General features: G+C 35.0%; 2 protein-coding genes and 1 long non-coding RNA gene across 3 annotated transcripts; 2 read left to right on the forward strand and 1 right to left on the reverse strand.

Moving 5' to 3' along the window:
- Window positions 1–7769: 7769 nt before the first annotated feature.
- On the forward strand, window positions 7770–8511 carry LOC121808070. Its single transcript, XR_006052097.1, has 3 exons — window positions 7770–7817; window positions 8047–8123; window positions 8479–8511. It is a non-coding gene; the product is annotated as an uncharacterized LOC121808070 (long non-coding RNA).
- Window positions 8512–13504: 4993 nt separating this feature from the next.
- Window positions 13505–15157, forward strand: LOC121807614. Its single transcript, XM_042207882.1, has 5 exons — window positions 13505–13537; window positions 13639–13740; window positions 13867–13932; window positions 14270–14348; window positions 14447–15157. Exon 5 carries the CDS (start codon window positions 14479–14481, stop codon window positions 14953–14955), a length of 477 nt encoding a protein of 158 aa, XP_042063816.1. The 5' UTR covers window positions 13505–13537; window positions 13639–13740; window positions 13867–13932; window positions 14270–14348; window positions 14447–14478; the 3' UTR covers window positions 14956–15157.
- Window positions 15158–15555: 398 nt separating this feature from the next.
- On the reverse strand, window positions 15556–23175 carry LOC121806783 (outer envelope protein 64, chloroplastic-like). Its single transcript, XM_042206931.1, has 13 exons — window positions 22948–23175; window positions 22286–22438; window positions 22064–22188; window positions 20893–21018; window positions 20268–20447; window positions 20014–20158; window positions 19372–19540; window positions 18773–18904; window positions 18486–18686; window positions 16991–17118; window positions 16861–16912; window positions 16112–16181; window positions 15556–15943 (listed from the first exon to the last, which is right to left on the reverse strand). The coding sequence occupies exons 1-13, from the start codon at window positions 23148–23150 to the stop codon at window positions 15861–15863; spliced, it is 1767 nt and encodes a 588-aa protein (XP_042062865.1). The 5' UTR covers window positions 23151–23175; the 3' UTR covers window positions 15556–15860.
- Window positions 23176–23936: the final 761 nt, after the last annotated feature.

Here is a 23936-nt window from a genome sequence, read left to right on the forward strand (position 1 = left end):
TTACATTATGTATTCCAGAATTTATATAAACTATTATACATGTTTATTAATACTAAATATAATTATAATTTTAAACCCATATAGTAATTACCTTAAAACTCGCCTTTTATATGAATAAGTTAGTTAAATTAGATTATTCGGCCATTTTAAAAAAAACTCTTGGAATATTGATATCTAACCATATCATTTAATTAGAAGTATTTGAATTATCGTTAATTTATTTCGAAATAATAACTATGGCTCTTTTATGTGCAAATCATCCCAAAAGTCAAATAAAAAATTTGTGGTTGCCACATTAATTCTCGCAATTATATATTATGCTTTTAAATGAACGATACTCATCCCTATAAATCTTTTCTCTTGAATTCTCAACACTCATAATGTCTGATGTTTGTTTTTTAATAAATATACACTATAATCAAGATATGAAAAAAGAAAAAGAACAAAACAATGCAGTTTTATAACTTTTGTCCATAATTGCATCGAGAGAAGACTTCTTTCCACAAGACAAATTATGTTGTTGTAGGCACCGACAAAGTTGATGAAGCTCCGAGAATCAAGCAATATAGTGGTCCTAAAATACACAAAAAAATGAAGAGTTTGAGAGATGAGGGAGAATGCTTTTATTGGTGTGTAATCCATATACAACTTGATACTTTTTATAGGCACAAAATAAGAATATAAAAAGACATGAAATTAAATCTCTATAAATAATAAAAGAGGGAACAACATTTTTGGTCCACGAACTTTGCCAAAGTATTATTTTAGGTCTGTGAACTTTGAAAATATCATTTTAGGTCCGTGAACTTTGAGTTAGTATCGTTTGAGGTACTTTTTACTATTTCCAAGTTTTTTTTGACGAAAATACCCTTAATACCTTAAAGTGTATATATTTTTAATAAATTTATCATATACTCATAATTTTTTATAAATATCTTTACGACAAATTTTCTAAATATAATTTGACCTTAAATATTATCACTTAATTTTGTGACATGCAAGTAAAATTGCTTCTTCAATTTTTTATATTAATTTATTTTTAAATTGAATAAAGAACTTTTCTTTAATAATAAAAAATTGAATAAAGATCTTTTCTTGCATGTCACAAAATTAAATGATAATATTGAAGGTCAAATTATATTTAGAAAATTTATCAAAAATATATTGTAAAGATATTTATAAAAAGATCTTTATTCAATTTTTTATTATTAAAGAAAGTTCTTTATTCAATTTTTTAAAAAAATTAATATAAAAAATTGAAGAAGCAATTTTACTTGCATGTCACAAAATTAAGTAATACTAATATTTAAGGTCAAATTATATTTAGAAAATTTGTCAAAAATATATTGTAAAGATATTTATAAAAAATATGAATATATGATAAATTTATTAAAAAATATATACACTTTAGGGTATTGAGGGTATTTTCGTCCAAAAAAACTTGGAAATAGTAGAAAGTACCTCAAATGATACTAACTCAAAGTTCACGGACCTAAAATGATACTTTGGCAAAGTTCGTGGACCTAAAATGATGTTCCCTCATAATAAAGTTAAGGTAATGAATGTTATAAGAAGTGAAAAGCCAAAGCGCTCCCCATGATCACATTCCATTACTCACGCCATTTTGATGGAATGTGATGACAATAGGAGTAAAACTAAAATTGAGGAATATGGATTGTTAATGACCTTACTATTTAGGGTATTAGTTACTGGTATTTTAGTTTTAAACATTTATGTAAATGAGTTATAATTATTTGACCTTTCAAAAAATAAAAATAATTTTAATTTATATATAAATTTTTAATTAAAATGACATTATTTTAAATTAGTTTAAAACTCTCCTTTTACATATGGAGTTATAATTATTTGACCTTTCAAATAATAAAAATAATTTCAATTGATAGATAATTTTTAATTAAAACAACATTATTTTAAATTTTTCCAAAACTACCATTTTATATATGTATATATATATATATATATTTTAAATATCCAACAATAATAATTATTTTATAAAATTATTTGAAAAATAAGAACATTTTTTTGAAAATTATTAAAATATACCAAAAGACTGAAAATCCCCAACTTTGTAGCATATGAAATGTAAAATTAATTTAAGATATTGTTTATCAAAAGCTATAATTTAAGATTGCACTGGTGAGACACTTCCTATTAGAGCTTCATTTCATTGCAATATACTGACCCTAAAACCTAAACCCTTAACTCTAAAACCTAAACCCTCGACGTGACAGGCTGTGGTGGGGGAGTGGTTCGTGGTTCAGATGGCTCTCTCTTGAGGGCCTTTTGCACGCCCCTTGTAGCTGCGTCGACCTTCGAGGCGGAGCTTTTAGCTCTTCTTCATGGGTTGACGATGGCTATGGAGTTCTCATCACATGTTTGGACCATGAATTTTACACAGGTTTTAAGTATGCTAATTAGGTCAGAAAACTGAATATTAAATTTAAAAATTGATTAGCATTCAAAGCTATAATGACAGATTTTTTTCTTATAATGTAGGTAGGGTAATATTAATTATGGAATTTAAATGTTGAATCACAAAAGACATTTAAATGTTTTTATGATAATAGAAAATAATAAATTATTATGTATATTTCAATAAAATTAGAAGTTGGAAATATTTTTTTTGTTTTTATGATAATTAGGCGAAAGAGTTAGTGAGAAAGTTTATGAAAATTAATATTAATACATATCTCCATATAATTGAGATAAAGGTAACGGTTTAGATCCAGGGTTCAATGTTTAGCTTTTAGGGTTTATGATTAATGGTTTAGGGTTCAAGTGTATCGAGCCATTCTAATTGATCTCAAATCTAGAAGCTAATAGGGTTTAGGGTTTAGTATTTATGGTTTAGAGTTCAGAGTTTAGTGTTTATGGTTTATGATTCAAATGTATCGATTGAGCGACTCTTATTGATCCAAAACTCTCTTTTATATGTGTATAGATTTGCACAAATAAAAAAACAGAATGTCATCATGTTTTTTTTAATTAAAATTGCACTTTCTTGATATGAGCATATAATTGGATTTACAGTCAAGATTCAGGTAAAAAAACCTCTACTATCAGTAAGGATTATCAAGTAGGCCAACCCAGTGTAAGATATCGAATACAAATTTAAAACCCCCAAAATAGAATAAGTGATCAACAAAATAAAATTGAACTGGGGCGGAGGGAGAATTTTATTGATATTTGACTCATTTGTTGGTCATGATGAGTATATCTTAAAGTTAAAGGTTTAGAATTTAGGTTTCAAGGTTTGGGTTTTTAGTGTATAGGGTCACTATGTTGCAATGAAATGAAGCTCGACTAGGAAGTGTCTCACCAGTGCAATCTTAAATTATTGCAACGTAAACTTACTCCTACAGTTATAATTCAACGGTTAATTCATATTTTCACAGGATTAAAATGCTTTTTAATTTTAAGTCTGATATTTAAATGTCAAGATAGTTTATTAAAATGTCAACACAAATATGTGTTGAAATTTTAATATGATCGTATTGACATTTTAAAAAAATTAGCATTTAAACGCACTCTTGTGGCCATGTGGGGTTAATGTGATTGAAAAAATATAATCCAAAGTAAAAGGATGTCGAATATTCTTTTGTTTATCATTTCACAAATTTTATTTCGTATAATGAAATAAATATGAAGAAATTAAAATGACTCGTGCATCGCACGAGTGTGATACTAGTTATTATATAAATATAGAGTCCACGGCCTATAAATAACATTTTGAATCGACCCAGACTTTGAACATCAGTCACCTGCTTTCCTAAAAAATGTTTAAAAGAGGGGCAAGCTCTGAATGGTTATTTACTGATACCATAATGTGTATGTGAATCAATTTACAGTACAATTTTGCAGAAAAGAAATAATTTCCACTTTAACAATATTATGCCTCCTAGAATTGCCCACCCCTGTCGTAAAAATGAAGAGAATAAAAAATTAAAACCAATCAAGGGGTTTATATTTTTTTTAAGGGCAAACTGCCTTAAAAGTCACAAACTTTTTTTATTTTCCGGTTTTTTCCACGAACTAAAAAATTGGCGTATAATGTCATGAACTTTACATTCGGTTGCCGTTTTCCCATAACTGGTTTTCCGGCCATAAAGCAAGCTGACGTGTCTTTTTAAGCTAACGTGGCTGTTGAGTGTATAAGTTGACGTGGCTGCTGACGTGTCAAACTGCCCAAAAAGTTACAAACTATTCCCATTTTCCTGTTTTCCCCACGAACTAAAAAAGTGTCCTACTGACGTGTCCTTTTAAGCTAACGTGGTTGCTGAGAGCGTGATGAGTGTGTACTGATGTGTTAAAATTAAGCTAACGTGGTTGCTGAGAGCGTGATGAATGTGTACTGATGTGTTAAAATTAAGCTTACTCGTATTTTAGTCCACAAAATCCCCAAATTTAGCCTAATTCACCCCATTTTTACCCTAGATTCATCCCCAAATTCCTTTCACTTCACTCTCAAATCGGTGCCGACGACAATGAGCACGATGGCGGCGAAGGGCTTCTGCGCGCCGGCGGAGGAGTCACTTTCCTATTTTTTTAAAGCCGCCACGTCGACTGGCCGCGACTTCTTCCTGCTCTGCTTCCTACACAGGATAAATAATACTCCCTTCGTCCCAAGATAAGTGAAACACTTCTTCTTGGCACGAGATTTAAGGAATTCATATTTAAATAGTTAAAGTGGGGATAGTAAAGTATGAGAGAGAAAAGTAGAGGAGTGAAAAGAGAATAAAGTAGGTGGAGAATAAAGTAAGAGAGAGAATTTTTTGCTAAAAAGAGAAATGACTCACTTATAGTGGGACATCCCAAAAAGGAATACGAGTTGCTTATCTTGGGACGGAGGGAGTAGTAACAGCAAGAGAAACCGCCCTAAAACAGATCCAATTGCATTTCCCACAATGGCGCCGCTAGAGAGCTTCTTCTTCCCTTCGCCGCCGCCACTCGTGGCAATAGCCAGAGTTTTGGGGCACACGGTGTCAAGAGGCTTCCCACAAAGAGAAGTGTCGAGAAGTTATTCCTTTTATTTTCCTACAAGGCCTTTTGGAATGAAGTCGTTTAATTTGTTGAAAGATACATTGAATTGGTCGAGATTTGGGAGCTAGAGTGATTATTCTAAAAAAAAATTTGAGATTAAAACCATACATTCAAACCAGAAAATTGACTAGTTTCGAACAAATCAAAAAATCGCACATTCAATCAAAATTGACCAAAAATCGATTGTTTGAAATTGAAAAAAATTGAAATTGGATTACGACAGAATTCCCGTGAGAAGAAATCGTGACGGGAGAATGGGAAAAGTTCGTGGGAAAAATCGGAAAATAGGAAAAGGTTGTGACTTTTAGGGCTAATGAATTTCCGGCGTTTTCCACGTCAAATTTCAGGCTTGCCACGTGCACAAGATTTCGACCGGAAAACTCTAGGGTCGGGTCAAATGGGAAATTCCAACAACCCGATAAAGTTCATGACATTATACGCCAATTTTTTAGTTCGTGAGAAAAATCAGAAAATGGAAAAAGTTTGTGACTGTTAAGACAGTTTACCCTTTTTTTTAATGAGTAAATGAAGTTAAATTAAAAGGCAAACCCGAGACATTTGGCTATAGGCATTTGCCTCTCTTTTAACCTAATTTGTGTTAGTGATTATGGTGCTATTTAATTTTTTGAATGATTGGACTTTCTTTTTTCTAAATTGGCCCTCGCTTTCACTGAGACCATCCACAATAGGCGCCCAGCGACCGCCCAGCCGAGCGCCGGCGCTGGGCGGTTCGCTGGGCGATCTATTGCAGCCGCCCAGCGGACGATTGGAGAGAGAAACCGCGCAGCGCTGGGCGGTTTCGTGGCGCTGGGCGGTGCGCTGGGCGATCCGCTCGGCGCTATTGCAGCGCCCGGATCGCCCAGCGCGATTTTTTTTTTAAATTCGAATTTTTGAAATTCGAATTTTTAAAAAAAAATCAAATATAAAAAAATATTATTTATTTATAAAAATTGTTTTCTATATATAAAAACAATTTTTATAAATAAATTTATACTAGAAATTCGTAATAGCCCATATATATTTAATGGGCTTGCGAATTTATGAAACTCATTCTTGGTTGTCTCTTATTTATAGAGACATCCTTGAATGTTTTATGTTCCACTTTCGATGTGGGACAATCTCATTCAAGGATGTTTCTCTTTTATAGAGAGATATCCTTGAATGTTTTATGTTCCACTTTCGATGTGGGACAAACTCATTCAAGGATGTTTCTCTTTTATAGAGAGATATTCTTGAATGTTTTATGTTCCACTTTCGATGTGGGACAATCTCATTCAAGGATGTTTCTCTTTTATAGAGAGATATCCTTGAATGTTTTATGTTCCACTTTCGATGTGAGACAATCTCATTCAAGGATTTTCTATAAAATTGTATTTTAAATTATGTCATTTTTATTTTTTTAAGATTTTAATTATGTCTTTTTTTTTTATTTTTTAACTTTAAGTTGTAATGTTATTTTAAATTTTCATTTGTAAATTTAATTAATGTAATTTTTTTTAATTATGTAATTTTTTTTAATTATGTACTTTTTAAATTTTATTAATATTAGTGAATTTTCCCGTATATGTCTCGTAAATTAAATTTCGTATATTGCGTTATTGTTAATTATTGCATTTTGTATATATTTGTTAATAGTGATGTGGATAGTATGTGGCTAGGCTATGGCTGGGCTATTGCTGGGCTATTTGTTTGTTTTGATGATGTGGCAGAAGGATTTTTAGTGCTGATGATGTGGCAGTGGCTAGGCTATGGCTGGGCTATTGCTGGGCTATTTCTATTGTGGATGGCCTGATGTACTATATATTTAGCTTCGTCCCCCCACTTTTCTACCTCTCATCACCTTTATTTCCATATCAGCTTCACATTGGCGGCGGACGAAGTAGACAAAGCGCGAGATGCAGTTTTAACAGATATCAGGGGATATTACTGCGACTTCTGCGGAATTTGCCGATCGAAGAAAACCCTAAACGCTGCTCACACATCCGTACTCGCCGCGAGGTCTGCGCTTGATTGATTCTTGTGTTTGTAAGCTCTGATTTGCGCTAGTTGATGAATTACTTTATTGCGGATTTTGTTCTGAAATTTTTTTATTTATTATGCAATTTACTCTCGAATTCTGTTAATTGAAGAAATTAATTGATTGTTTAGTTTGTGCATGGATCTCAGCATTTGAATTTTCTTTCCATTATCAAATATGATCTTCGTTCGCATGGTTGCTGGAATTATGTTTTGATAAGGAGTGATGCATGTTAATCTGTTGTTTCGTTTGCCTTCAAAGTTGAATATCTATCAGGCTTTAAGAATTATCTCTTTTCTGAATTGCAAACTAGCTGTCTTACAGTTTTCCCTTTGAAGGCGATGAATGAGGTAATCAATGGAGTCCGAGCCTTGGGAAGCTTTAGATCTCGACGATTCTGATCTTCCTTCTCTCCTTCGCCCTTGCAAACTGCAACGTACCGTCTTCCCCTCATCCGCTCCTGTTGCTGCTGAGATCCCTTCTTTGCAGCCAACACCCGAGCAACAGCCGCCAACTTCTTCTTTGAGACACCGCTCTATTCCTGGACCTGCTGGAGCAGTCCATGCTGCGATGCTCCAGAAATCTCATGACCGCGAGAAACACAATTCCTCTGACCATGATAAGGGTAACGACGACCTACTCTCTACCCAAGACTACATACGGAAGGCCTTGGACAATACTCCAGAATTCGATAATGATTTCTCCCGCCGTCCTTGGCTTTCTGCCCTCCAGTTTCTCGGTAATTGTGACCTCGTGTTAATTTGATTGATTTGTCCAATCCTATTCACTGTATGGTAGGGTGTGTGCCAGTTAGCTGATTGATTCCTTGTTGGGAGATTTTGGTCCATTGGTGTAACTACAGCCGTGTTTCACATATGTTAATATTTCTATTTCAGTTTCGCTTGTTTGTCTTATTAGGTGGGATGGATTGCGATGATTGTAACGGAATTGTTGTTTCTCACCTTCAGGTGCTGAAGATGGTTTGATTCCGAGCACACCTATCAGCTCTATCAAGAAATGTCTCAATGGCGACAAGGTTGTTCAGGTATTCAATTAGTATGTAGAGAGAGATTTTGGTGAGTATAGTGACTCTAGATGATTAATTCATAAAGGCGATTCTTGTCTTGAGGTAGGATTTCCAGCGTGGTTGTTGACTAAAATCATGGTATATGGCTTGAAACTCAGTAATCTGAGTGAAGGGAAGCCATGTTGAAGCATAAATTATTGATATAATTCGCAGGAGTAAGATCTGCCCTTTTGATAGCGGAATTAGATAGTCAATGAGCTGTGCAGTTAGAAAATTTGATGTTGACAAAGTATACCTGCTTCTTTGCTTAATCTATAAAGTAGCTTAGAATACTTATATTTGAATCTTGACATGATTGATTTTCTTTTGTCAGGTTGTAGCTATTGTCAAGTCATGCACTCCTAATTAGGGGTGGGAAATTATACCGAAATACCGTAATACCGGACTTACCGTACCGGAAAAATACCGAAAATACCGATTTTTCGGTATACCGCAGTTTCCGGTACGGTATGATACCGTACCGCAATGTTTCGGTACGGTAACGGTAGCAATTTTTCTATACCGCGGTATACCGCGGTATACCGAATCCACGGTATGCCGGTATACCACGGTATACCGAAACTTCGGTATATACCGAATCCACGGTATACCGTGGTATACCGTATACCGTGGATTCGGTATATACCGAAGTTTCGGTATACCGTGGTATACCGGTATACCGATAGATTATTATATATATTATTATTAAATATGTTAATATATATATTACATTTATATATATATTATATTAAAAAAATTAATACATCAATTAATACAATAAAATTAAACATTCAAATGATAATTTATTCAAACAAATTTAAAATTAACCTGAATTATTTTTTTATCAACTCATCCTATTAAATATAATAAACACAATAGCACGTAACACCGAAACAAGATTGAAAATACGATTTCGGGAATATGTTTCAACAGAGCACATTTGAAAGAATTTGTATTAACTCACACCATTTAGTATATGATTCTTTGTGTAATGTCATATTCCAAATATACAAAGTAATTAAAAATTTTGTTTAATTCTTCATTTCATAAAATGTCAATTAAAAATATGTGCAGCTGAAAATGAATCAAATCGTTTAATTAGTGTTTAATTCATTGTATGTTATCTTATTTTATATACTACTTAAATTGAAGGATGAATAAATATGATATTGATCAGTCATTCTTAATTCTTAAAGAGAAATAAATGTCCAATTTAAATTACTAACTAGTGTCACGCCCGTACGATGCACGGAACATTTTAGGAATTGATTAGTTTTCTCAAATATATACAATATATATGCAAAAATAATCTAGACAAATAAAAGTGTAAGAATATCTTCAGTTTTGTTAGAATATTATATTAGTAATTATTTTCAATATAGCATGAAAAACTCTATAAACTAAAATACGACAGATGATTGTTGAATGATAAAGCATTAAATGAACAAATTTTTAACTACTGGTATTATAATAAAAGAATAAAGATAAATGGACAAACCCTACTTTCCCAACTCCAAACAATAATCTCGCTCCCGCCGCCTCAATTCTCAAACCCTTTCCCGTGAATCATCAAACCTCCACGGTGTCACCACATCTTCGCCGCCTGGGTCGCAGCCTCAGCTCTGCTCCGCTCCGCTGCGCCACCACGAGGCCGAGGTCGTCGTCTTACATTCTTACGCAAGCTTACAAAACGGAAAGGGGAAGGAAATTTCTTTTGATTTGGAGAGGGATGAGATCAAGAATTTGAAGGTGGCTTCTTAATTACCTGTGTGTTATTATCTCAATTACCAGTTAGTTTCAAATTTCAATTGGAAAATGTGAACTAACCAGAACATTAACCACAATGCACGATTAATTTTGGTGTTTTGCAAAAATTAAATATCAATAAGGAAAGCTTGAAGCTTTATGTAGTTAATGTTGTAGCTTCTGATAAGGTATGCATATTTATATGTGCATTGATGGCCAAGCATTATCTTCCTGCAAAGTTTAACTTTATGTTCATTGAATACAACTCAACAACTTGTGTACTTGATTGGAAATTAATTAATACAATAACTGATCAGATTTGCACCTTATTTTCCCTTAAATTTTTTATCACTTACAAGTTACAGTATATTTATAATAATGAGATTGAGATTCACAGATTATAGGACTCACTATGTTTTTATTTTTTTAGGATGGAATCAGAATCTTCTCATTCGCTTCCAACTCCACATATTCCTGAATCATCAAAAACAGTTGACACTTCAACAAATGATGGTGGTGCTAGTCGAAAGCGAACAATAGAACATTCAACAGAAAAGCCTCCTCCTGCTCCCAAAAAGAAGAAACGTAGCCCATATTGGGATCATTGCGAAAAAAGAGTAGAGAAATTGAGTGATGGCAGTTTACAAGTAACTGGGATATGCAAATACTGCCAAGTTGAAATACCATGTGGTGGTGGAAGTACAAGTGGGCTGATAAATCATTTAGTGAAGAGATGCACATTATGCCCACTATATGATCACAGTTGTCACGAGAAGGGTCAGACCGTGTTGACGAAAGAGACCATGGGACAAGGAAGTCAATTAGTTTCACACAATTTTAATCAGAAAAGGTGTGAATTGAAGCTCACTGAATATGTGATTATTGATGAAGTATCCTTCCGGGCTGTTGAAGGGAAGGGATTTGTTGCTCTCCTGCATGAATTCCAACCAAGATTTCGATTTCCCGATCGAAAGAAAGTTGCAGGTATGGTTTATGATTTATATTTAGATGAGAAGAAGAAAATTCAGAGTGTGCTTAGTGGACAGAGAGTGAGTATTACTACAGACACTTGGACATCGATCCAGAACATAAATTACATGGTTATCACAGCTCATTTTCTAGATAGTGATTGGAAGTTGCATAAGAGAATAATTAACTTCACAAAAATCACTAGTCATGTAGGGGAGGAAATTGGCAAGGTGATTGAGATTTGCTTGAGATAGTGGGGGATAGAAAAAATATTTACGATTGTAGTTGATAATGCATCTTCTAATGATAGTGCAATTGACTACTTGAAAAAAAGAATGAGAATTGAAAAAACTTTATTGTTTGATGGAAAGTATCTGCATTTGCGATGTGCTTGTCATATACTTAATTTGATTGTAAAGGATGGCTTGAAAGAGCTTGGTTCTTCCATTAAGGCTATTAGGAATGCAGTTGTCTTCCTTCATTCATCCCCTTCTAGATTGAACAAATTTAGGGAGTTTGCTGTACTAGCCAAGTTTTCAAATATGTCAACAGTACCAATGGATGTGAAAACTAGGTGGAATTCAACCTATAAGATGCTTGACGTTGCATTGAAGTTTAGAAGGGTGTTTGAAAGGATGTATGAAGAATGGCTTCCTTTCACGACTTACTTTAATGAGAAAGATGAAAAGGGTAAGAAAAGAATGGGGCCTCCACTTGCAGATGATTGGGATAATGCAAAAGCATTTGTACATTTTCTCAAGAATTTTTATGATGCGACTTTAGGGTTAAGTGCATCAAAAACTCCTACATCTCATTTGATTTCAATTTCAATGTTCGCTCTACAAATTGAGATTGAGAAAAAGTGCAGTGATTATTCAGATCCGATTCTTCAAGATATTGCAAAAGCAATGAAGGTGAAATTTGAAAAATACTGGGGGGATTGGAATAAGATGAATCCACTGATTTTTATTGCTAGTGTTCTGGATCCAAGGAACAAGCTCAAAATGCTTAAGGTAAGCGTCAAGAAATTGAGAGGCAATAAATTGAGAGATGATGATCAAGAGCTTCAAGAGTTATGTGATCGTTTTAAGAATGACTTGGTATGTTTGTGGGGAGAGTACAAGGGGGTGAATGATACCTTGTCCACTCAGACTGAGAAGTTGTACCTAGAACATGTGGACAATGACGACAATATCGGTCAAGGTGGTTTGCATCTCTTTGATGAAATTTTCAATGGAGTGCAAGAAGAGATTTCTCAAGACCAACTTAAGCAAATATCAAACGAAGTGGATAAGTACCTAGCCGATGAGATGGAGCAGCGGTCTGATCCTTCTTTTGATCTTTTGGATTGGTGGAAAGGAAGTGGAACTAGATATCCAATCCTTTCACTCATTGCAAAGGATATCTTTGCAATTCCAAGCTCAACAGTTGCTAGTGAATCCGCTTTTAGCTTGGGTAAAAGGGTTGTGGATCCTTTTAGGACCAGCTTGAGTCCAAAAATGGTAGAGGCATTGGTGTGCACGAATGATTGGCTCAAAGCAGATAAGTTTAGCTTATATAAGGATCCAACTGATGATGACCTTGATTTGTATAAAGAAATTGAAGAAATTGAAAAGAGTAAGTGTTACTTTAATTTATTAAGTTTCTTTGTCTTATAGAAGTTAATTACTTTTGTGTTTCTTTTGTAGATGCACACATGAGTCAAGATGATTCTCAAGTTTTATCTACTACTTGATCCAACAAACGATGAGGTACTAATATTATCCAACAAATTTCATCTCCTAATTTTTTTGGTGGGGGGTGTTAAGAAAAATAGTTGGCTGTTGTTGGAAGAGGTAGTTGGGATTGTGGCGCCAGAATGATTCATGCATACATTCAGAATCAGAGGTGATCCAGTTTCAAATTCCAGCTTCAGCTGCATCCTCCATATCTATTATAAAACCTGATCAAGGCCACACCAATTAAATTAACATTTTAAACTTTAGGATTAAATCTAGAATGTCTGTCTGTGTGACCTTGGCAGTGGCAGCCCATTTGAGTAACTCCTTCATCCTCGAAACTACTTTATTTTGGTTTGGTTGTTTGTGTATTGTTATTATGCTCGACTATTAATAAAGGTTATCAAATGCAGGGTCATCTTCAACGATTTTTTGTGGAATTTTGAGAAATGAAGACAACGAGGTTGCAAGAAATGAAGATAATGTTGTTGATCGTGACTTCATAAATTGTTTTGGATTTGAATGTTGAAGTTTTATTAATTTGAATGCTATGAACAAGATTTGATTGTGATGAAGTTTTATTGTTTTGGGCTTTTTAAAATAGTTGAACACTTGAATTGTTATGTTAAATATTTTGGACAAAATAGGTTATTTCCGGTATACCGTTACCGTTACCGTACCGTTATTACGGTATACCGTACCGTGTTTCGGTATACCGGTATACCGAAACACGGTACGGTATACCGTAATAACGGTACGGTAACGGTATAAAAAAATATTATACCGAATTTTCGGTATACCGGAATTCCGGTATACCGAAAATTCGGTACGGTATCGGTATGGAATTTTGTCATACCGTAATTTCCGGTATGGTATGCGGTATGGCATGGTCGGTACGGTATACCGTACCGTCCCACCCCTACTCCTAATGGTCTTGGGGGTTTGTTAGTGTCATTGAAGGTAAAAATAAAAGGGCGTTAAAGATAAGAATAATAACAAAATCAAATATTAATATAAGGTCGAGGAGTATATGTAACTGACTTGATGGTCTTCAAATTTAGGACCCAACTGGTACAATTGATGCTACTATTCACCACAAAGTCCTCTCCGAAAACGAGTTTGGTAAGGAGTTAACTACTGGTGCAGTTATAATACTTCAGAAGGTATCGCCCAACTGTAGTTTCCTCTTCATGTGAATGTTATTTATACCATAGTTGGATATGTCAGAAGGATCATATTTTGCTCTGCTGTGGTTTTAATTTTTGTTTACTGACTAGAAGTCGTATCAGGTAGCCATCTTTGCCCCTGTGAGGACAGCACGTTATCTCAATGTAACAACAAGGAATTTGGTGGAGGTAATTTTCCCCTTTAACTGAGTGATCCAAAAAGAGCTTCATTTCCACATGAACTTATATATGGATTGGATTGTTGTCTGCACCTAAAAGAGTTTCTCGTGAGTTATTCTGGATGTGTGTGCCTAAGCCTGTAAATTAGAAATTGACATTATCCTAGAGGCTGTCATGAATTATGCAAAATATACTCACTCCTTAACTGTTTGATAAGCATTTTGATCTGTTAGCATCTTTTGACAGGAAATGATCATGTAAAACTGTTTATATTTTCATGGTTACATCTATTAATATCTAGGTGTATATTTGATCTGTCTGTCGCTCCAATGGCTTTCATCTGCAGGTATTCTGCCAAAACAAGGAATCTACTTTAGTACTTTATAAGTCTGTTCAGCCAGTCCAGTATGCTGATCCCGATACCGGTATGTAGGAGAAATTTAATTCTCATGTTTTAAATCAACTGGAAGCTAAAGCATTCAAGGGTTTTTCTTCCTTTTAATCTTCACCACTTGATGAACAGAATCTAGTCGAAAAGCCAGAGCAGTGGAGAGGATGTCCTCCATGCAAAATGAGGTGCAGGAAGACGCTGAGATGAGATTGTCCAAGAGAGCTGAGAATTCCCAAAATGAGAATGTAATTCGGAAGCAGAATCTTTTTGATGGAAACAGTCAATCGAATAACAGGGACAGCTCAAACGTATCTGCAACCCAGAGAGGAGGGTACATTAATATAAGCCAGCATGTGTGCAATGAAGGACCTGAAGACATGAGCAGGACTAGGATTACTGGTGACGACCAAGAGATAGTGAATGGTACCAAAAGGGGGACAAAGGGAGGTAACTCGGAAGGTGACGACACTGATACAATGATCAACCCTCTTGCAGAAACTACAGGTGAAAATGGTCGAGGGACCAATGAAGTCCAAATGCAAACGCAGCCTCTGATGTCGACAGCCACTCCTCCACAGTGGACAGACGAACAGTTGAACGAACTTTTTGCAGATGATGAGGATGATGCTTCTTTATTCTGATAAGGTTTGCAAAAGTTCTATTTTCGAGTATTAGAAAAAGAATGTACATGCTCTTCTTCACCCCCAACCAAACACACGTTACCATAGTTTTACATTACCAATCTTTACATCTTCAAGCTGTCATTTTGCTATTTTGTGTATTTTAGCAGATCCCTCAAGAAATTTTAAGAGTTATATGCTATATACATAGAGAGTTGCAATACAATTTGTATCAAACTCCTACAATCATAGAAATACTGCAATAATTTTCAATACAAATTACACGAATAGGAAATTGCAAGATCCATTTCGATGTATGAGTGAATATTATGGAATATTGAATTTGAATCTTACAAATGTTACAGAAATCACAAGGCAAATTAGTCGATTTGTCTACACAGCCAACCAATGATTACAATGTTTTAGGATACTTTATTACTTCAAACGTGACTAATTAAAACATTAACTTCTAAGGGAAAGCCAGCAAGGCAAATTAAGGGGAAAACCCTAGTAGTGCCTAGCATGTTTAGCTAACAATTCAATAACTCAATTAATTTTTAATTAATACTATCTTGTTTGAGAAAAATGATCATCACTGTAAGCATACTAAGTATTCTCTACTTGCTATAAAAATAATCCAACCCTTTTATTGTTGGCTAAGGCACAGCAAGGCCAAAAAGGTTTGAGAATTACAAGCTGAAGACGGCCCATATCTCAGATGAATAGTGTGGTGCTACAACAAAAAAAAATTAAATGGCCTATGCTACAACTAAAGAGTCGAGGACTGTGTCTCTCGCTTAGATGACAAGAAGGAGCTATCATTTTCGTAGAAAATTGGTAACTGGAAGCTGCTTCAATAAAACGAACTAACGAGGGATGCACCGTTTACACAAAACATCTATGGTAATTGAGGTATATCCGATTAACTACTGAAATAACTTCGTCAGCCTGTCCAGAGATTGAGATGCTCTTTTGTTGTTTGGTTCAAGAACAAGCGCATATCCGAAATCTGCAAACAAAGAGAAAAGATTGAAGCAGAATAACGACCTAGTTCACTCTGAACAAAGCAGACCCTCTAATATTAAGCATCACGGATCTTTGAGTTTTTTCAAATAGGAAGCCTTTTTCGAGCACTAATATTAAGTTTTGGTTGGCCAAATAATTAAAGTAGACTTACCTTCCATTGCTTCTTTGTAGTAGCCCAACATTTCCCGAGCTGTTCCTCTCCTCAGATAGGCCTTTACGTTCTGCAACCGAGTCAACATGAATTGCAGGCATATCACAACCAAGGAGTGGCGTATGTGTTTGAAGTGGCATATAAATTCAGGACTTGTTTAGCGAAGGATGCAGCTATCAGTTAATCAAAATACACCATTGTGCCAATTAGATGGCAAAAGAACAACCCAACTTTAAACCATAATAGTATAAAAAATGCTTACTTAATAGTCACATGAGATTTGTTATGTAGAGAATGCAGAAACAAGCCAAAGGATACAGGAGTATGAGATAAGAGACAATATTTCAATTTGATATAGAATGTCAAAGTAGCTAGGCAAAAGGGTCCATTGCTGTAATAAACCACACAATGCTCAATTGAATATCGAAGTTCATTTTTAGCTTTTTAGCAAACCGGCAAGGATATGTATCCTTTTGTTAATATCATGCTAGAGGCAAACTAACAATACATGAACAACAGAACATCCAATCAATTTGATAACAGAAGCATCGAGGTGTATTTTAATTAAGGTGAGAGAATATAAATATAATGGGTGCACCGTGCATGATAACACATCAAAGGACAATGTCCACACTGAATAAATAAAAATTGACGTCCAAAAATAGTAAAGAATGATATGATATATATACATTCACAAAAGACCAACTCAAGAAGGGATATCGGGAAATCCAGAGAGGCAGAAAGCTGACCTTCTTATCGAGATCAATTGCTTGGCTACAATCTGCTTCAGCTTGAATGTAACTAAATATAAACAACAAAGATATACATAAATCTCCATGCAGAATAAATAAATCAAAACGGCCATTTCAACTCAACTACCTTCCAATCTCCAAGTAAGCTGCGGCCCTGTTACTATAATAAGTTGCATTACTACTATTGAGCTTGATGGCTTCTGTATAATATCCAATAGCTCTCTGCCATTGTTTATCTTTGAATGCTTGATTGCCCTAAGATAAGAGAAAATTAACAAGATGCCAGATTGCTTTTTACAAATAAAGCAGATATATTGGCAAGTGATTTAAAATTTTTATTCTTTGGCAACCAGCAAATATCATACAGAAGGAGAAGAGAACAAAAGAAAACTCTCAATCCACTTCGCCAAGAAAGCGAATTTTATGGATGAGAAGTGAGAACTGAGGTTTGTCATAGGTCATGGTACAAATAGGGGAGAGCAAATCAGGATACATTCATGCAATGGGTTATTAACAAAGTTGCAACATATAATCTGGTAATGCTAGAAGTATGAACTGTCTGTTCTCCATCAAAAACTCAAACGAAAAGGACCATCTAAGCAGTAACAGAACTTCTCATGTAACATGGATGAAAACACACCACTTGTCTGATTTTTTATGTAGACAAGATTAAACTCTACACCTATAGATGTTCAACAGATCTGAATTACCAGTTTCCCTTAGATCGCCAGAGGCAAAAACAAAACTGAAGTCTCATATTATATAGACCATCTTGGTTTTGGTTACAAAACCGCTGCTGATGGCAGTTCATATTTATTACCCCTCGCTCCACTTTACTTGGCCTATTTCTTTCATTGCAGTTAATTCTGAGAGTAAGATTCTAGTGTAAAGATGTGTGGACGATATATTTAATGTAGTGTAGTAAAATAATTACCCAAAAAGGAATACAGGCCAATGAAGTGGCATGGAGGGAGAATTATGTTTCCTACATATTTTGTTTATATTTTCTAAAAAAGTCTGAACACAATAAATAAAATTGTATTATTTGAGACTTCTGAGCTAAAACAAAACGAATAAAGTAATGCGTTTGGATTTTGGAAATAAGGTTTAATTTTAGAATTTAATAATGATTTGAACCAGCAGATACTAAAAATATGGTTACTTCATCTGTGCCGCTCATATATGATGATCAACTATCCTGGTCATAAATAATCCGGCAGTCAAACGATCAAATTTCAGAATCCAAACTTCAAAAAAAAAGAATGCAAGTAACCTACAGTCAAACAACCAGCGCATGGTTTCTAAAATACCCAAATCATAAGAGAAACTTGTCCAAAAGATTCCCAGTCCATTTCAAATGAAACTGTGGTGGTCAATGGTCTCCACACCATTGACAACATTGGGTTCCAGTTAGAACCAACACCAGCTAGGAGTCATTGAGAAAAAGATAGCAACATCTGTAACTTAAACAGATACAAAAACAATCTTCTCGAGATTTTGGAAGGTCAGATGAGAAAAGTCTCATTAACTTAGGAATACCCAAGGAGAGCCAATAATTCATAAACAACCTGTCAAGGCAGTTAATGTCAGCATAGGAAAAGATATGTTTACTTAGGATCTACCTTTTCTTTGGCAACATTAGCAGACTCTTCATTTGTCACAGCTTTACTAGATACTTTAGGTTTTGAGGCTGTATCAAGCTGTTCCTGTAAACATGTATACATAGATTGCACTGTATCTAGCAGAAACCTATCACCACCGTGTCTGGCAAGAAGCGACAAAGAAACTGGGCACTTTTCGTGGAAGCCCAGTGGTACTGCAACCTGAAATGACAAAAGAAACTCAATGCGGTAAGAATTATGTGCATGCCAAATTTACAAGTACCTAAGAAAGAGATAGGTAGATTAACCTGACAACAGCCTGACATAGTAGCTAAACTTGACAGGGTGGTCGCCTGAATTAAATATTCCATAGAATAACTCTCTTTGGATTCAAGTTTTGCAGGATCAGGGGCAGTAGGAATAACTAATATTCCATCATCCTGTTTAGAGCATAATTTTTCAGTCAACAAGCATCAGATGGACAGTGGCACAATCAGAGATGTGATAAGTATCAAAATGACAACACTTGTCTTGGAAAGTAATTGATTAGAGGAAGGATCTCTAGATTGAATCATAAAAGCAAAGATACTTGTCATTTCAAAAGAGCAAATATAGATAGTCCATTCTGACAGTATCAAGAAGACGTAAAATTAGTTTTTTAATGCTGATACTTCTTTGTTCATTAGTAACAACTTGATATTATACGTGTATTATTCAATATATCTACTAAAAACTAAGCATGGGTAAGCAATTAGTTCAAATAGCCACATAAAGCAGTAAACAAGGAAATGGAAAGAAAAGAGTATTAAGGAATTGTTCTGCAGTGTTCCAGTTGCTACTAGAAATATTAAATGATCACCTCTAAAACTATACGATGTGAGATTAAAGATTATATTGAGTCCAGTACCTTTAAAAGGGCATCTATAGCAGAACGCAATTCGATCCTAATTGTGCGACATTTCTCAATGTCTGCATCACTCAAATCCGATGTTTCTCGTAATTGTGCTGAGATAACAGGATCCAGTGTAGGATTTACTGAGTTGATCCATCCGTTGTGATTTTTCCTGAACTCATAACTGCATATAAACAGGAATGTACTTTATTCAGGCCAAAAGGAGGATTTCCAGAATTGGCATATGTAAACCAAGTCATGCTAACTTCAAGACTTTCATACGACTCCATCATGAGATAAAGATATTAAATATGCATAACATGAAATTAAAGACCTCCTGAGTCTTCAATGATAAACTAGAAGGCACAGACTACAGAAATTAGAGCACGGAGAAGGCATAAGGTGAGAATAAAAGGACATCAATCACAGCAGTCGAAAACCTTGATTATCTTTAAGTGTTAGTACTTTCTCCAATTTTAACCTTCAATAGCTACAGGGGGAACGCAAAACAAGAAGGGGGGCTGTAACTGTCCTCAAATATATGCATCATGGACTGAAAGGTCCACATGAAAAAAAAATGAAGTAAATAATCTAAAAGAAGAAACTGAAACACATTAATTAAAGGTAGTACTATCTAAGTACTACCAATAATGTTACCTTTTAATTATCTGCATGGCATTCACTAGCATTCTTAATGGAGAAGAATTGCCATCACCATTTGCTTGAAAGACATTGAATGTTTTTAAGCTTGGAACCTTCAATTTTATATAATCACTTAGATTTTCATGCCGTAGAACTTGTCCTGAAAGGTGAGCCTAATAAACAATCCAGGATAACAAACAAAGACAAAATTACTGAAAGAATTCAAATGAAAAATCTTTACAACATTTGTTAAGAGAAAAAGGACATACTTCCATAAAGCTTTTCGATGGCTTTTGTCACCATCTGAGACCGGTCTGCAGGAACCTTTGTTAACTGAAAACAGTCATCAGCAATGACAAAAGTCCTTGGATTGCATTGTGCAGCATATGGGACCTGCAGCAGCACATGACCAACACGACGAAGTACACTGGGATCCTTTGCAAACCAACCTACACAAAAAATTATTGAGACATTTAACAGACAAGACAATATCATTCCTTATGTTCTAAGTTTAAATGTATGAGAGGAGCTCTAATGCCTGAATGCAAATGGTCCTGAATTAAGTCCTAAACGAGAAAAATTAGCACCAGTACATTCGAAACAACTTCACCAGCAGTAAATAGTTCTCACTACACATCATATGCCAATGCCGTCATGTTAAAGTATTGGAGAAGAACTACAAAGTACAGTGTTACATATAATGTCAATCACCCCAACCCCACACGTGAAGTCATTTCCAAGAATTTTGCTACCAGCATATCAGTCAAACTAAGTCTCTTGAATATGCAAAATATAAGGGTAAGAAAAATCACTTCAGTGATGTATAAAAGGAAAGTTTGAAAATAGTCAAACTGTTAATGGTAGGTATCTGGGTATAACATTGAAAGCACATACCAACTGTGTCAAGACTTTCTGAAACAGGAATTACCCCAGAAAGGGAGACGGTGCCATGAGATGGTCGAAAGCCCACTACGGCACAGTTTCCAGCAGGTAATCGCACGCCGCCATCAGTATCTATGCCTGTTACATTTCAAAGTTAAATATGCACAGCATCTGACATGGGCATCATTTTACATAACATTCATAAACAGTATAAGAGGAGTCAAGTTTACCAATTACCATAAGAATAATCTATGACATCGAAATCATCTGTATTTTTCATCAAACTTCGTACATAAACAGTAACAACCCACAATAGAAAACATACCGCTAATCTCACTGCTAGACAAATTGGCCTATCAAAAAAAATTTAAGTCATCCCCAGAAGTGAAGCATAATCACACATCTCTTTAACATAAGAAAAGGAACAGCGTAGCGCTGAAACCCAAAGTAATTTAAATACATATAACATTTGGTTCTTAGTAAGGCATCCTCTTCCCACTCAAATGAGTGATCCTGGTAATTTCTTTGGAATAATCGGGTTTTAATTTGATATTTATATTTATTATTTAAGGTACTGAACGAATTTACAAACATAAAAATTACAAATTGCATACAGGCAAGAACTTCCTATAAGTGAGATTGTGGCAAACTTTAGATGGTCAAGGAACAGATTCCAATACCTCTAATCGTGAAACAAATTTCTGTTTTGAAGTGAAACACCATACTAGCAGCGTTTAATCTACGAAAAAATTACACACACAAAATCAAGGAAAGGCCAATTTTTATGCCATGGCTAAAAAAGCATGAAAACATAACATGACACAACCTTCATCTCTAGCTGGTATATTTGAAATTTTGATCAGTATATAAACCCTTAAATCGAGATATATATGCTCCAAATTTCCTTGTAAGCCTCTAACTTCCAATGGTTTTAACTGACAACAACTACATTCACTTCATCCCACTATGTGGAGGTGGGTCTTTGGTTCTTACCACTCATAGCATCAGGTAAAAACTCATGCAATTATGTTCACCCGCAGAGCTAGTTTTAAGTCCAAAGAAAAAATTTGAAATCTATAATGCTGTTTAAAACATTAAACAACAGGATTAACGTGCCAGTCCACCAAAATACTGATGGGGAGGCCAGGAAATAACATTAAAAAACTGTGAACTATCGTCTCACCCAATGAAAACTCAACAAGTTTCGCAGCAACAGCAACAGCAGCACCACTCGAAGCTCTGCCTGGTACTCGTGCAGGTGCAGCAGGATTAGTTGGTGTATCGTAATGCTTGTTTTGTCCACTAACACTATTTTAACAGAAGAGGAAGCTAGATATTAAAAGGAAAGGGAATGAAAGAAGTAGCCATAAATTGTGTCTAAATAGAATAAGGGTAACAAACATACCCTAAAGCCATATCATCCACAAAAGTTTTCCCAACACATGTCGCACCTCCATCAACAAGGGCTGCAACCACAGGACATGTCCGGATTGCAGGTTCATGAGTCCTGGACCAGTCTGGATTGCCAAACCCAGTAACAAGTCCTTCAACGTCAAATCTGAAAATAAATATAAAAAATTTACTTTGGGCTTAATTCATCATATGCAAATAAATCATAGACTATAAGCAGACGCAAAATTCTTCAGAAATAAGCTCAGATATTAAAGAATTAAATCCCCATGAACATGTTTTACATTCGACTTCCCAACCAAAATTTGCAAAAGAAAAGAATCAAACCACAAACAACATTCAAATATGATAATGGTAATCTTCAAACCACACCCTCTTTACATTGCATTTATTTCCAAGCACAGATTAGTTTTTGCTACTTATAAGCTATTTAAACTCCTACCAATTTTTAAACCAAATGATAAAAAACAACCCAACCCAATCCAAACAGAAACAACATACAGAGCTATATCTTCCTATGTGTGTGAGTAATTCATAGTCCAGCTCATCAAAAGGTAAATATCAGTATTATCCAAATCATCAACCAAACACCCCAAGTGATCTCAAACCTCTGCAAAAATAAACATACACACGCTGAACTAAAGTAAAAATGCTCACACATCAGAAACCGCAAAGGATAGGCCAGTAAGAGGGTGAGGAGCTTTGGGAGGGAGGGGTTGCGGCGGCGGCAACAGCTGCAACCGCTCTATAAAGGCTCCGAAATCAGCCCTCACCGCCCGCTTCAGCTTCTTCGTCATAATCAATATCCCCGCAATCCCAAGCCCTAATAAAACCCACAAATTCGCTGATGAAGACGGCATTTTTGCAGAAAAATCAGCTGATCAATTGTTGTTGCATGTTGTGATGAGAAAATCGGATTTATACCTACTTTGCTTTTAAAATACCGAAAATGTACACATTTTGTTAACTCTTCCATAAATGGGAAAAACGGCACGCGCATTGGCGTGTCTATACGTAAAGACGCCAGCATAGTTGGCGTTTTATAATGTCGTCGTATTTTATTCGTATTTTCTCCAAATACAGTTAAGTTAAAACACGCCAACTAGGTTAGCGTGTATAATTAAAAAACGCCTTTTTGGTTGGAGTGTTTAGTAAATTATAAACGCCGAAGGGAATGGCGTGTTTAGATAAAGACGCTGTCACGGATGGTGTTTTATAATTGAAAAACGCCAACACGAGTGGCGTGTTTATACAGACTGATATAGCAGCCTCGCCTCCACCAAATCGCGAAAAACTCACACCACACACTTCGCGATTTTATCCAAAGCAGCGCCCCTCGTCGCGATTTTGTCCTCCTCTCCGTGATTTCGCCCTCCATTCATCAATCGGTGCTATTCTTCCCCAAATTCGTATATTTTTTTCGGTTAGTATGCTTATCTTTTACATTATTAGAGTAATTGTTGTGATAGTTAGCTAAGGTTTGTAATGGGTTATGAATTGAGTTGAAATATTGTGTTGAATTATTATTTAGCATATTGGATTGTTAGAATGACGTTATTGTTGATTAATAGTTGAGATATTGGTGTTTAGTTAGGGTATAAATTTGAATTAAAAACCTAAACCCTAATGTTGTTCTAACTTAAAAA

The sequence above is a fragment of the Salvia splendens genome, chromosome 6, assembly GCF_004379255.2.
Source record: "Salvia splendens isolate huo1 chromosome 6, SspV2, whole genome shotgun sequence".
Lineage (NCBI taxonomy): Eukaryota > Viridiplantae > Streptophyta > Magnoliopsida > Lamiales > Lamiaceae > Salvia > Salvia splendens.